This window comes from Budorcas taxicolor, chromosome 16 (genome assembly GCF_023091745.1).
Source record: "Budorcas taxicolor isolate Tak-1 chromosome 16, Takin1.1, whole genome shotgun sequence".
Lineage (NCBI taxonomy): Eukaryota > Metazoa > Chordata > Mammalia > Artiodactyla > Bovidae > Budorcas > Budorcas taxicolor.
Genome location: NC_068925.1, coordinates 66,007,996 through 66,023,168, shown reverse-complemented (window position 1 = coordinate 66,023,168; position 15,173 = coordinate 66,007,996). Strand labels below are relative to the sequence as shown.

The window sequence follows — 15,173 nt, the reverse complement described above, 5'->3', positions numbered from 1 at the left end:
ATATCATAAATGGTTGTTGAATGAGAAAATAAGGCAGGAACTTAAAAGGCTTTTACATAGGAAGAAATTGTCCAGAGAGGTCAAGTCTCCAAGTTTACACAAAGAATAAGTGACACACATGAGACAAAAATTTAGCCCCAACTTCCACACACAAAGAACTTCCAGAAAAGAATTCCACACAAAAAAGAAATCTAGTAAAGAACTTCTTGTGGTGATGGACAGGGAGTCCTGGCGTGCTGCGATTCATGGGGTGGCAAAGAGTCAGACACCACGGAGCAACTGAACTGAACTGAACTGAAAGAACTTCTTTACTAGCTTTCCTCCATTGTGGTCGAAATTAAATATCCTTTGATGGTATATTTCCTAGCATTTTCACTTGGCCTGCTAATTGCGTTCTCCTTCCACCCTTCCTTCTTTCTTCCTTATTCTCCCTTCTCTTCCAGCATGTACAGATTTGCCGCCTGTTACAATTTATCAGTTTGGGTCATTAAGGAAAAAGAAAACCATCAGAAGTGAATCTGGTCCTTAACCTGCCACCCTTTCAGGAAGTTCAGGACCCTGAGTTGTCAGGTAGAGGACATGCCCCATGAAGAGCTTTCCTTTAATCTGAAGAGTTCGCTCTGGCTCTAAAATTCTTCAGGTCTTCCAACTAGATCTTATTGGGGAGACTACTCAGTCAAAAATAAATTTAAAGAGCGCTTGAGGGTGAGGAAATACAAATATTCTGCCTTCGTGGAAGTTAAAAAAAAAAAACACCAAAATCTGTTTATCATAGTAATGAATTACTGGGTGACTTTTCATTTTAGAACTCTACCCATTTAGTCAATAGGTGCATTATGAAAAACTGGATACATTGCATCACTGTGAAGGACTTTAGACTGCGGTTTGCAAAAGCAGAATAAATTTTCTTGGAGTCGTACCGTTATGTACACACGCTCGCTCGCGCGCGCCCGCGCGCGCACACACACACACGCATTCACACGCCCATTGGCAGACACAGCCACACCTCACAGCCCTGAGGAAAGCCACAGACCTCAGTACAAGCTGAACCTGAACTAGAGGAACTTTCCGCCGGACTCGGGACCAACAGCCGCACCGACACGACTGTCCGCGAGCCGGAGCCCAGGCGAGCGCCGGCGGCCGCAGGTACTCCGGAGCGCCCGCGGCGGGGCCTGGGCGGTGCGGCGGCGGCTGCGGCGGGAGGGTCCCGGCGGCGGCTGCGGCGGGAGGGTCCCGGCGGCCGAGGCCGTGTCAGTGCGCGCGCGCCAGCCGCCTCCGCTCCGCCCCTCGCCGCCGGCCTCGGGCATCCGCGCCGGGTCGTCCCGCCGCCCGCCACGGCCCGGAACATGGCCGCGCGCCCCGCCGCCCCCCTGGCCTGGGCGCTGCTGCTCCTCTCCTGGGCTCTGCTGCGCGGCGGCTGCCGGGCGCGCTTCGCCGCCGAGGCGGACTCCGAGGACGACGAAGAGGAGGCGGTGGTTTTCCCCGAGTCGCCCCTGCAGAGACCCACGGTGCTGGTGGTCGTCCTCGCGCGCAACGCTGCGCACACGCTGCCTCACTTCCTCGGGTGCCTGGAGCGCCTGGACTACCCCAAGAGCAGGATGGCCATCTGGTGAGCCGGCTGCGCCGGGCTGGGGGGCCGGGGGACCGCTCAGGACGCGCGGGAGACGTGGTGCGCACACCCCTCGCTGCCTGCCCGGGTCCTGGCCGGATCAGCGGTTGCGGCCGGGAAGGGCGCGCGCGTCTGTGTGCGCCACGGGTGCTACTGGGGATAAGCAGCCCGCCCGGAGCTCCCCCGGGGACAGTACGAATGGGGTGACCTCGTGCCTCTCCCAGATGGGGCTGGGGAGACGCCGCAAAAGTGCTAGCTTCTCCGCCTTTCCACTCGCGAAGATTCCTTTTTTCCCCACCTCTCATTTCTCGTCCGGGAGTGAGGGAATCAAGGTGCCCGTCGTCGCCGCCGGCTCCTTGGGACGCGACGTGGTCCGTCACTGCGGCTGGCAACGGGGGACTCCGGAGTGGCTGGGATGCGCCGACCTGGCTTCCAGGTGCCAGGCTTCCATCTCAGAGGCTGAAAAGTGGCTCCGGGTTCTCCCCGGGTGCGAGGGGGAAAGGGGAGAGGGGGTCAGGATCCAGAGATTAAGGCTAGGTGGAGCCCACTGCGTTCTAACCACGCCACCACCGTGGATGCTGTCTCGTCTGAGCGCTCCAAGCTGTCCCGTCCCCGCATCCTGCCTTCCTCCCTGGGCTCAATCCCGCCGCAGATGCAAACATCGCCGGGTGCCTTGGGGTACTAAGTACTGGGGACTGAGCAGCCTCAGGAAGGCAAACAGCGAAGATTTGATGCTGTTAGAATAGAGACCCGGGCCTGGTCCCGGTGCTTGCTGCGGGGAGGGTCAGGGCATCAGTGAGGGTGGCTGCCCATCTCAACTTGAGAACTTGGTCCTGTCCCCACATCTTTGTATAAAAGCAGATATCGGAGGGTGAGAATTGGATGGCTAGGTGAGCCGCTCAGGAGCCTGTGGAGGAGAAGGTGGACCTTGACCAGAGGAGATAAGCCACCAGATACATGGACAAGAGGCCTTTGGTCTCCGGAGGAAGATAGAGCCCTTGTCACGGGGGAACGAGTTCTGTCTTGTGTTGATAAAGGGAGCTGTCCACAGACAAACTATCCTTAAAGCCTTGGTGGGGCAGAAAGGGAGAAGAAAGGATAAAGCAGTAGCTGGAACTGGCAGCCTAAGGGTACCTGGTGGGCAAAGTGCGGAGGTGAGAAAGCAAACATGAGATATAGTACCGCACTGTGCTATACACTGCCTTACTATATACCCGTTATACGTGCCGGCTGCCACGCAGGAGGGCATGTTATGTGGAAAGTGGGAACATTGGTGCAGCCAGGTTTTAAACCAGAGGATTTTTTTTTTAACCATTTCAGTACCAAAAGAAAATTTTTCAAGTGTCAGTTCTCAGATGCTTTCTTCAAAAGAGATGTTTTACAGTATGGCCTGTCTTTATGCATTGTTTAATTTTGAAGAACATCCCAGTAGTTACTAGGACATGAGTGAGTGCAGAAGTGAGTATGAGGCACAGGTTTTGCTATCCAATGTACAGACATTACCCCTTTTATCATATAGTAAACTTGGCACGGTGGTAAAGAATCCGCCTAGCAGTGCAGGAGATGCGAGAGATGCAGGTTTGATCCCTGGGTTAGGAAGATCCCCTGGAGGAGGAATTGGCAACCCACTCTAGTATTCTTGCCTGGAAAATTCCACAAACAGAGGAGCCTGGCGGGCTACAGTCTGTGGGGTCACAGGGTGTCAGACACGACCGAGTGACTGCGCATACAGGAATGCAAACTTTTAAGAGATACTATGATACTTATTTTACAAACAAAGACACTGAGGCTTGGATCAGTTTAGTAACTCACTCACAGAATTAATAAACGATTAAAATGGGAATTTTAACCCTAGTTTGTTTCTAAAGACCACCTCCAAAAGGATAAAGGGAACACAATGTAAGCAAAATGTATATAAACCTTTAAGCTACGTATTAAGAGACTTGATTTGTTTGTCACTAGCTTGACCTTTTTGGGGGGCCAGTTGCTTGGGAGTCACAGTTATCAGTTTCCTCTCAGTAAAATGAGGGAATTAGAATAAGTGATTTCAGAATTTTTTTCTGGCTCTTGAATTCTTGTATGATATGATCATAATCACTGAGCAGTGACTGTACATCCTCAGTTCCCTGGATGTTCCAGATTCTATGGATGTTGGTGTTCTCTTTAGATAAAGAGCAGTCCAGTTCTGCATAGACCTTAGGGATCTCTTTTCCCTTACCCTTGTTCGTGGTTTATGGGACTGTACCTTTATGGTCAATGTTGGAAAGTTAAGGAAGAAACCCACAGCTTGGGTAAGGCCTTGGGCAACCCCTGCATTAGCCAGCCGCTGAAGACTCTTCTTTGAGTTCTGGCTTAGAATGTTATATAATTTATTAAGTAAAAATAATAAAATGCCAGTTTTTAAATAGTCCTTTACAGCTTTCAAAGTACCAGCTGTGTTATCTCCTTTGATGTTTGCTACCATCCTATGGAGAAATAAGATTATCTCCATTTCATAGTAAGTAACTGACTTAGTAAAGATTATATTAGCTTGTTAATTTCACAGATATTTAATAAGAGCTCACAGTTCTTCTGAGCACTTTGCAACTCATTTTCTGGTTTCATTTCCACAATAACCCCATCAGGCATGTCTTATTATTATACCTTTTTACAGATGAGAAAACCGAGGTACAAAGAGGTTGTGCAAGCATGTAAGTATGGGCTCCTAATCACCTGCTTTTGTGAGAACCAGGCATTGTGCCCTGTTCAGGCAGGAAAAGGTTGAATAAGATGTGGCTCCTCATAGATAAATAAGTGTTTGTTTGTTTTTTTAACTAGGCAGTGTAAGGTGATCTGAGTGGCATTTGTAGCTATTGGGAGAGTGACTAAAGAGTTCTAAATCAGATTAGGGCAGTTGTGTGGTCATGGAAGATGGTTGTTTTTTTTTTAGGATAGTTGACACTTAGTTTGAATTCAGTTTTGAAGGACAAATAGGAATCCACAAAAAACCTGGGAAGGAAGAAGGGTTCCAGAAAGAGAGAGCAGCAAGTAAAAGAAAAAGGCACTGGGACATTAACCAGAGCTTCCTGTCAGGGAAGATAAAGTGAGTGGCAGGTCTAAGTTTTGCAAATCTCCAAACTCATTGCATTGTACTCTGGAGCTGCTGACTTCATGACTAGCACTAGAAGATTATTTGACTGGGAAGGTAATGGGTTATAACCCTCCAGGAGAGGCAGTAACTCAGTTTAGGATGCTGCGGCTTTGAGGTGCTTCTACCAGTTACTTACTCCAGTCTCAGCCCCACACTCTACTCTACATTCTGAGATGGCAAATTGACTAGTATCCATTCTGCAGAGCCAGCATATGCTGATGTCAAAAATAGGCAGTGTCAAAAATGGCCAGAACTTTATAAAACAGAACCACGTTGAGTGTAGGGACTGGGTTGCCAGCTTCGATTTCACCCTATTTTAGTAACTCTATGCAGACTCACTCTTCTTCTTCTGCTTACCGTTAACAATGGCGGGAGGAGTATCTGATGAGATTTCTTTCCTGTATGAGTAATTAAGAGCCTGGTTCAGTGATCACATTCAGATTTCCCAGTAGTGTGATGTTTTTCCCTCAGCTAAAGTTCTGGACCAGATCTGTACTGAGTACCAACAAATTGACCTGAAAACCTCTTCAGAGGATGAGTGCAGTTATTTCAGCATCAAGTTTATTTGTATTCAACTGAGTTAAAGAAAGTTTATATTTTAGAGATAACTTTGTACCAGCGAATTTACCTGTCTGATCTCAAAACCCCACCAAACTGTTTTCCTTCAGCTATCACAATTGTGATAAGGAACTGAGATAATCCTTATGTTCTAATTAAAACCTGCACTGCTGAGATGAAGGGAACTGGTCGGCATTGTGACCTGCAGCAGTGCACTTGAGTGGGTTCTCTTCAGTTCGGTGGAGCCGTGAATAGTGGCCTTAGCAGTAGAAGGAAGGCTGACCTCACCCCTCCCCCACTTCCCAAACCTATGATTAAGGGGGACAGTGCCCAGTAATATGATGATGAAAAATGGAGCTGGGCCCAAGGAAAGACAGTGGACCCGAAAGACACATTAGTTTGTGTTTTGGAGAGCCTGCTGTTCCCTGTGGGAAGACAGTTGGGATTCACAGTCTGTGCAGTCACAAGGCAGTAACCATCATGTAATTACAGAACAATTTGGGCATTTCATTTGCTAGAGCTTTGAAAAGTAATATGTATGCTAACTTGGAAACCATCGTATGGCTTTTAAATAAAGAGATGTTTCTGTTGACATAAACACTGACAGTGACAAACTTCTGCTTGTTCAGAGTACTGCGCCTGATGTTTTGCACACAGTTTTATCTGTGCAGTGTTTGGGGATTAGCTAGGATTTATATCTACGTTTTAATGTCCAACCAGTAGCATTTTGTTGAATGTTTAACTTGATATACAAATATAAGTGTGGTTTATAAAATGTTCCAAACTAATACTAATGCTAGTTTTCATCAGCAGTGAGAATGATGTCATATTTTATCATTACCATCTTGACATTAAGCATTTTTGTTTTACCTCTAGATGGAAGTTTCAGCTCATGGCTGAAAACATATATGGTACTTGAGTCCACTTCTACCCATTATTTTATTTTCCTCACCTTACCCTTGCCTCCTCCCCGCTTTGTCCTCCAAGCCTGGTAGTTTAGTTTGGAGGGGAGAGTATGAAAATTAGAGTCAGACAGACTAGGGCTCAAATCTCCTGTATGCTCATGGGCACGTCAGTGAAGCTCTAAGCCTAGCTGCTTCACCTGGAAATGACTAATAATTATACATACCTCAAAGAGTTATTGGGCTTCCCTGGTGGCACTAGTGGTAAAGAACCCACTTGCTAATGCCAGAGATGCAAGCAACAAGTGTTCGATCCCTGGGTTAGGAAGGTCCCCTGGAGAAGGGAATGCCTACCCACTCCAGTATTCTTGCCTGGAGAATCCCATGGACAGAGGAACCTGGCTGGCTACTGTCCATAGGGTCCCAAAGAGTCGGACTTGATTGAAGCAACTTAGCGTGTTTGCAAAGAGTTATTGTAACAAGCAAATGAGATAATGTAATACAATGTTTTTTACACATGTGCTACTAAATAGAAAATAGTTGCCATTTCCTATATGTCTTTTCCTTTGGGTCTCATTGCCATTACATTTCTCTTCCTTTCCCTTCTCTTTAAAATTTTAAAATGAAAAATTTAAAGAAGAAATATGTTCAAGCTCTGTTTATTTCCTTGCTTACAACAACAATTATCAGCCTAATGGAAATTAACATTTATGGAAGGGCTGTTCTAAACACTTTGGTATGATAACTGATTTACTCCTGACAGCAAGCCCAGGTGAGAACTGTCATCGCTGTCTTCACTTTACGCAGGAGGAGACTGAGGCACAGAGAATTTAAAAAACTTGTCTGGGCTCACAAGGCTAGTGCATGGTGGAGCCAGGATGCGATTCAGGCAGTTAATGTCTCAGACTGAGTACAGATGGTCTGTTTAAAATCAAGAAAGGACCAATTAGTTCTAGTTTTTGCTTCTGTCAGTTGACCCAACTTAGAAAGATAAGAGTGCCAGTGTTTCTTTCAAAGAAGAATAGCCCCTTCTGCTTGAATGACACGAAGACTCAGTGGTTCCCTTCCGCTGTCTTGTTAATTTCATCAGTTAGCTTAGGCACTTGATAGTTACTAAACTCTGTTTTGTGTTGGTAGATTTTATAGGAATAGAATGAGACTAAATATATGGGTTGTACATAAATATACAGGTCACTTCCCAGGATCTCAGCTATTTAGCAACAGAAAAATTTATCAAGGATTTTTAGTGACAAACGAATACGACAGCATTATTCATATTCATGGTGATGGAAACATTTTTGGTAAGAGAGAGGGTCAGCTTTTCAGCCTTTTTAACTAGTGGTCTTGGATTTGATTGACACATAAACTCAACTTTCTTCCAAATAGTGGAAGAAAACTATGAATCCTCCTCCCATCCTACAATTTCAAAACAGGATGGGAGCTCAGAATTACATGTTTCCTTAGGGTAAAAAGTGAAGTCACCTATCATTTTGCTCGAGTTCAGACAAATTGCTTGCAGAGTTAAAATGGATGCCTAAATTGTCCTGGATCTGTTTTATTAATTGACTTCCACAGGTGCAGAAACCAAAGCACAGGATAGTTAAGGGATGCTCCCCTAGTATATTATATAATGAATAAGTGTTGGGGTGCAATAACAGATTTCTAGATTTTTAAGCCCTTTGTTGCTCAGTGGTTGAGTATTTTATAATGCTGAGTGGTTTATAATCAGTATTGCTCCTGGCTTAAAGGAGCATGCAGTTTTTCTAAGCAGAGTTTGGTTGCACTCTGTCTTCAACTCTGTTCTCCCTATGATTCCATTGCTGAGTTTCTTTGTGACTCCAGGTACATAAGCACGCTCCCTGTGGCCCTCTCCCTTGACTGTCTCGGTGGTCAGAGGAATGAACAATGAAAGCTTTGTAATCAGAAAGGCTGTTGGTTGTGCCTCAGTCCTTTTTGCAGGACTTACATGTCCTCATGGGTCCTATGATTGTGAGGCACTGTCTTCAAGTCTAAGACACACTATAGTAGGTCCATTATAAGGCTTATCTAGGGAGTATAGTAGAACTATTATAAGGCTCAGTTCTGCACATTTCTTCAAATCATGTAACAATATACAGTCAAGTTAAAGTTTGAGAGAAAATGATCAGCCCATAGCCTGGTTGTTAGTTCTATTCACCAGTTGCCATCTGAGGTTACCAGTTACCACGAAGAGTTTGCACTGTAAGTGTTTAAATCATGGCTATGATTCATCAGGAATTACAAAATCTGTATACTGTATATGTCTTGACATTTTTATTCTCTAAGGAGTGACTTGTTCATTTAATTGCATTCATATTCTCAGCATATCAAATTGCTGGGGTGTTTTTTCAGTTAAATCTGTTAAAGTCCTCATAGGTGGCTCAGATGGTAAAGAATCTGCCTGAAATGTGGGAGACCCAGGTTCAATCCCTAGATTGAGAAGATCCCCTGGAGGAGGAAATGGCAACCCAATCCTATGGACAGAGGAGCCTGGTGGGCTACAGTCCACTGGGTTGCAAGAATTGGACACATTTGAGTGACTAACAGTTAATTTTTTCAAGCATTTTCTTTCCTGATTGTTTCTCTTTTATTTAATTTTTAAATTTGCTTTTTATATTTTTATTTTTCTGGCTGCACCGCATGGCAGGCAGGATCCTAGTTCCCTGACCAGGGTTCGAACCTGTGCCCCCTGCAGTGGAATCGCAGAGTCCTAACCACTGGACCACTAGGGATCCCCCTGAAAATTGTACACAGCAACAACTGTGGGGCTGGCTAGCCCCTGTCCCCTGGATTTTGTCCAGGCAGTCATGTCCCCATCAGGCCCACCCTGTATGAACTTGTGATTGGCTCCTGCTGTCCGACTCTCGTATGTGGCTTGGCTGACCCCTGTAGGCAATTGGGTGGTGACTGCTGCACTCTGCTCAGGCTTCTCAGGATCCCTAGGGCTCAAGTGGTGAGTGCTTTCTAGAACCAGAAGGCTTGGGAAGCTGCCAGCGAGTGACCTAGTGGTAAAATGATCAGAATTGCATTACTTTTCCCTCAGCTCTCCATTCCCATGGTTGGAATGCTGTGTGTGAATGTTCATAAAAGTAAAAAAGCATCTCGTTATAGGAGGTAATTGAGAAGCCATGCAGAATATAAATAGGAGTGGCTGTAATTAATTCCCTGGAACTTGCTGCCATTCAGAGCCATGAAAACAGAGCATTTGTGGTCGGTGACTTCAGCCAAGTCTCTTGCATGAATTAAACCTTAGATTTGGCTGGAGGGCATTTCTTTTCCTCTCTAGGAGCACCGTACAGAAATCCTGTCGAACTCAGACTTCCCATAATGGCTTCATGACATCCTGCCAAGGCTAAATTTATGATTTTGTAACACATCTCATTTAATTGAGGCAGCAATTGTAATTATTTTAGTTGTTTGTCAGGTTCAGCAAGCTGATACCTCCCCCCCCCGCCCTGACTTAACTGGTTTAGCTGATGAGATTTTGTTCAGCAAACATAATCCAAAGTAATCTCCTTTGCCCCAACATTTTTGATTAATGTTTCAAAACCACTTAGAAGATGTACATTTCAAAAAATACAAATGATAGCATAAGTAACGATCCTAGGCTGCACACCCCTAAGAAGATGGCAGAAGGCTGTGGCCAGGGGTGGGGGGCAGGCTGCCCTGATGAAGCAGTCTCCTGAGTACTTAGTTTAAGGGATAAATGGGCTATGTTGGAAGCATTCTTCTCACCTCCTAGGTTGGATCACTTCAAAGTCTATTGAGGGACATATCAGGCTAGAGAGAGGAAGTTCCTTAAATGGAGTTTTCCCCATTTTGGCCATTGCCATGATCTGAACATCTGTATGGACCACAAAGTTCATATGTTGAAACCCTAACCCCTAGAGATGACTGTGTTAGGTGGTGGGGATTTTTGGGGGTGGTTCAGTTATGGGAGGTGAAGCAAGAATGGGATTAGTGCTGTCATACGGGGTCTCCAGAGAGCTCCCTCCTCTCTTCCACCACGTGAGGACACCGCAGGAAGTCTACAGCCCTGAAGATGGCCTTCACCAGAACCCGACCATGCTGCCGTCCTCGTCTTGGACTTCCAGCTTCCAGAACTATGAGAAATAAATTTCTGTTGTATATGAGCTACCCAGTCTGTAGTATTTAGTTAGAGCAGCCCAGATAGACTAAGATAGCTGTCAAGCCCAGGAAAAGCATGGAGGTAGCCCAAAGTACCTACATTTTAGACAGTAAAGAATAAAACTCTTACTCTCCAGTTTCTTTGATTTCTGAGAGCAATTGTATACATTTTGGAGGTGGGGAGGGCAGTGGACCATGTCCAACTTTCCTGTTCTTACAGGGCAAGAAATGATTCTGTGAGAAAGAGGAATGTGTGGTTGTGTGTTGATTGACATTCTCCCTAAAAGTCATATTGGGTGAGAAATTGCCACTTTTCAGGGTCTTGGGAAAGGCAGGATTTCCAACAAGTTCCAACAGTGGAACTTAAATTTCTGGGTTATCCATGAGAAATATGGTCATGGACATTTGGAGCCATGGCATTTCCAACACAGAGTCCCTTGCTGGACTGCTGGACTGCTTTTTCGTCTCTTGGTTTCCAGCCAGCCCCATAATTTGTCCAAGCTCCACACACCACAGTGATTATGGCTGAGACCCGCCAAGATAGTGGAAAGTTGCTGCCAAGTGGAATCAGGATTTTTCATGTCATCGCTGCACCACAGAACAGTAAGCTTATATGCAGCTCTTCCAGAGCTGCATTCCCTCTGCTGGAAGCAGGTGGGGTGGAAGGGCATTCAGACAGTCAGACCGTGTCTTGCATTTCAGATAGATTTTGTAGAGTTGGCCTGTAAGGCTCAGAACAGCCAGGATACTAAAATATTTTAGAAAATCACAAGTCTCCCCTCTGCCTTTCCTCAATCTTGTTAGACTCTGTGTTCAGTCACCAAGTTGCGTCCAACTCTTTGTGATTTCATAAACTGCAGCACACCTGTCCTTCACAAGCTCCTGGAGCTTGCTCAAACTCATGTCCATTGAGCCAGTGATGCCATCCAACCATCTCATCCTCTGTTACCCGCTTCTCCTCTTGCCCTCAATCTTTCCCAGCCTCAGGCCTGGAATCTGTATCTTAAACATGTGCACAAGTAATTTATATGCACCTCTGGTCTGGGAACTGTAGGAGCTGAGTGCCTAGAAGGTCCCGTGAAGAATAAGGGGCCCTCATAGAGGGACTGAGGACTGTATATGCATCCAAAGTACAGGCCATGGGATTTTCAAAGCTTGGAAAGTTGGCACATGCTGGAATCTTCTACATCCCAGGTTCCAGATGCTTAAGCAATCAAGAAGGCCAAGGGGTTTTCTTATTAAGAGAAATTGTAATGTACAGGATTACGAAGAAGAGGCTCTGCCAGGCAGCATCATTTGTGTTTTTTACGGAGTCAAGCACATGTGTCCTTCCTCCTTCCAATAGTGGCTATTTTAAAAAAATTTTTTTTAATTTAAGGGAGTGCCTCAGATTGCCCATTATATGAAGAGCCTTGCACTGGGGCTTGATGTAAAATGACACTCCCTCCAACCCTCTCATTTGCTCAGTTATCTCACATCATGAGCTCATGAAGTATTTAGGTTTATAGAAGAAAAGCTGTCTACTGATGAACATCTCTAATAGTCTAGAGGGAAATCAAACCAGTGTGTTTCTTTCTACTGAGTGGTAGTCATTGACCCACTTTAGGACCCATATCCCCTTATCTTGTTTCTTTTGTGCTGGTATTTAATTTTCTTACCTTTGATTTTCTCTTTGGCATGCCATTAAAACTCCTCCTATCATGTGTGAGAAGAATAAACAGTCTATTAAATAAGTTTAGTTGAAAAGTGAAAAGTGTTAGTCGTTTAGTCGTGTCTGACTCTTTGCAACCCCGTGGACTATAGCCGGAAAGTTTCCTCTGTCCATGGGATTTCCCAGGCAAGAATGCTGAAGTGGGTTGCCACGCCCTTCTCCAGGGAATCTTCCCGACCCAGAGACCGAACCCGGGTCACCTGCATTGCAGGCAACTTCTTTACCATCTGAGCCACCAGGGAAGCCCAGGTGAGTTGAAGTTCAGCCTTAATATTATGATATTACCAAGTCCCTAACCTGGTGTCTGCACTGGTTGTGAAACCAAAATACAACTTTTCGGAAATTCACGCTATTCGAGTCCACTATACCAAAGGTTTTTCTGAGTTTGTCACTGCTGCACAATGGTATGTTCAGGGTTGGTAAAGTAACATTATTACAACCTCACCCACAGGCAGCCTTCTCTGGGGACGATCACAACTCAGTTGCTAAATCTCATACTGTTTATACCCTTGTTTTATTGTGTCCTTTAGGTAACACTGTAAATGTCCTCAAGGGTATGTGTCCCATTTTCTTTTCAAGTCCTTCCCCTTCTCTGAAATGTGAGCTGCATTCCACAGCTCAGTGCCTCCTGCCAAGAAGATCATGATCACCTGGGACGGAAGGTGAAGCCAAGTGCACTGGGGTCTCCAGGACCGTGGCCTCCAGCCCAAAGCAGCCTCGTCCATTTCCCCTGCCCCCTGCACTGTGCAAAACTCCTTGTTTTCTAATTTATGTTACCTTGTGGGTTTCCTTGGTGGCTCAGCTGGTAAAGAATCCACCTGCAATGTGGAAGACCAGGGCTCCATCCCTGAGTTGGGAAGATCCCCTGAAGAAGGGAATGGCTACTCACTCCAGTATTCTGGCCTGGAGAATTCCATGGATGGTATAGTCCATGGGGTTGCAAAGAGTCAGACACGACTGAGTGCCTTTCACTTCACTTCTGTGAGTGGACAGGGAGGTGCTGTTTACTTGTGTCACTTTGAACAAGCCCTTATTCTCTCTGGACCTCAGTTTCTCCTCCATAACAAAAGAGAGAGGTGCCAGAACTGTGGCTTTAAAATGTGGCTGCTTATTAGAATCATTTGATTAAAATATAGAAAAAAAAAATACTGATACCTAGGCCCCACCTAGATATCACTTAGGTCTGAATCTCTGCAATAGGATCAGGGCAAGCGACATATTTTGAAAACTTCCCAGAGAATGGGCCTGTGTGGCCAAACGTAAGAACCCCTGGATGAGACAGATGTTCTCTGGAATCCCTTCCTGATCTGACATCAGTAGCCCCTGCATGGAAGTGCTCAGTCACTCAGTTGTGTCTGACTCTTTGCGACCCCTTGGACTCTAGCCCAACAGGCTGCTCTGTCCATGGGTTTCTCCAGGCAAGAATACTGGAGTGGGTTGCCATGCCCTCCTCCCGGGGATCTTCCCAACCCAGGGATCGAACCTGTGTCTCTTTTGTCTCTTGCATTGCCAGGTGTACTCTTTATTACTGAGCCACCTGGGAAGCTCCTTCATGGAAGTAACGAAATCTAAAGAATTTTCACGAAACATAACACTGCATGATTGATGTTTTCTGGACCCTCAGCTGAATTTTAGATCTTTTGGGGAGTGGCCTAAAAAAAAAGTGTTAAGTTTTCTCAGAAGCTCATTTTTATTTCACACTGTTGTGTGCATGAAAGTTGCTTTAGTTGTGTCCAACTCTTTGCCATCCTATGGACTGTAGCCCGCCAAGCTCCTCTGTGCCTGAGATTATCCAGGCAAGAATACTGGAGTGAGTTGCCATGTCGTCTTCCAGGGGATCTTCCCGACCCAGGAACTGAGCCATTGCCTCTTCCGTCTCCTGCATTGGCAGGAGGGTTCTTTACCACCAGCGTTCAGCCTGTTGTGTACGGTGCCCAAAGGTGTTCCCTAAAAGTGTTGTCTCCTGCAGAAGGCCTGGGCCACATGATGACTGAACTGCCAAGGGGACGTGGCAGCAAGAGGGCTGGCTTTGAGAGCACACATTGGAACTTCTCAGGACGGGCCTGTGTGCCCCAGGTGGAGAGCAGTGGTGGCCCGGGCTTCCTTCCTGTGGCACAGAGGCTGCCCCTTGGCTAAGGAACTGTGGACATCAAGGCCTCAAAGCACATTTAGGCAGGCTGTGGCCACTCAGGATTCCTTCCCAGTGTGTGTTTTGGTGTGCTGCCCAGCCTCACTTTCAGGCATTCTGTTTCACACTGGTGCAGGGCCTCTAATCACCCCTGGGTATTGCATTTCTGATGTTACTTTTAATGGCTTTGGAGTCCAGCTTCTTTTGTTTCTAGATTTGCATAAACAGTGCTGCCTTTGTCCTGCGGTCTTGACACAGCTTCAAAGCCTTGACTGGGCATCAAAGATGCACTGAATCCCCATTTCTTAGGCATCAGATTGCAGCAAGGCCAGCAGGTGACTGAAGGTCACAGCCCCACTTCTGGGCCAGTTTGCTGTCTCCCAGAGATTAGATTCTGCCAAGGCCCCTTTGATAATGGTGCTGAATCTTAATAACTTGTTTTCAAGGCCTGTGCAAATGCTCGTGAACTAAAGGGACCCACTGCTGGCATCTATCTGAGGAGGAAAAGAGAGTAACTCACTAATATTTGCTGAATCTCACCCCACCCCACCCCATGAGAGACAGATTATTAAGGGTCCCTCTGGGAAGCATAGACACCTCAGATCCACTAGCCAGTCTTTGCTGATATTGGCATGGTGGTGGCCAAAGCCTCATTTTCCCATGGAGCTTATCAAAATAAAGGCAGTAACTGACCTCTTAGTTATCCGTCCCTGGATAGCCTGTCTTTTGGATACACAGAGGCCAGCTTTTGATAACAGGTCAGCTTGGTCCAATCATCCAGCACCCTGCTCAGCTGTCTCTCTCTCTCTATCTTGGTGTTGCCCAGTTGTATGTTTAGACAGTAGAGAGTGATTTTCATCTCAGAAACATTCCACATAAGGCATTCCAGTATGAGTTTTATCTGGTTTCTTAGCTGTTTGCGCTTTTGCATCAACTATGCCATGCACCACCGCATTCTCAGATTTTCCTGAATTCTCCACCTTGCCTTG

The 15,173-nt window shown here is 46.0% G+C and overlaps 1 protein-coding gene across 1 annotated transcript in view; it reads left to right on the top strand.

Moving 5' to 3' along the window:
* The first annotated feature begins 1,346 nt into the window (after nucleotides 1-1,346).
* The window catches only part of COLGALT2 (collagen beta(1-O)galactosyltransferase 2), a 116,305-nt gene continuing 102,478 nt past the window's right edge, over nucleotides 1,347-15,173 (top strand). The window contains exon 1 of the mRNA XM_052653662.1: nucleotides 1,347-1,609. Within this exon, the coding sequence (XP_052509622.1) occupies nucleotides 1,347-1,609 (263 nt within the window). The remainder of the gene's footprint in view (nucleotides 1,610-15,173) is intronic.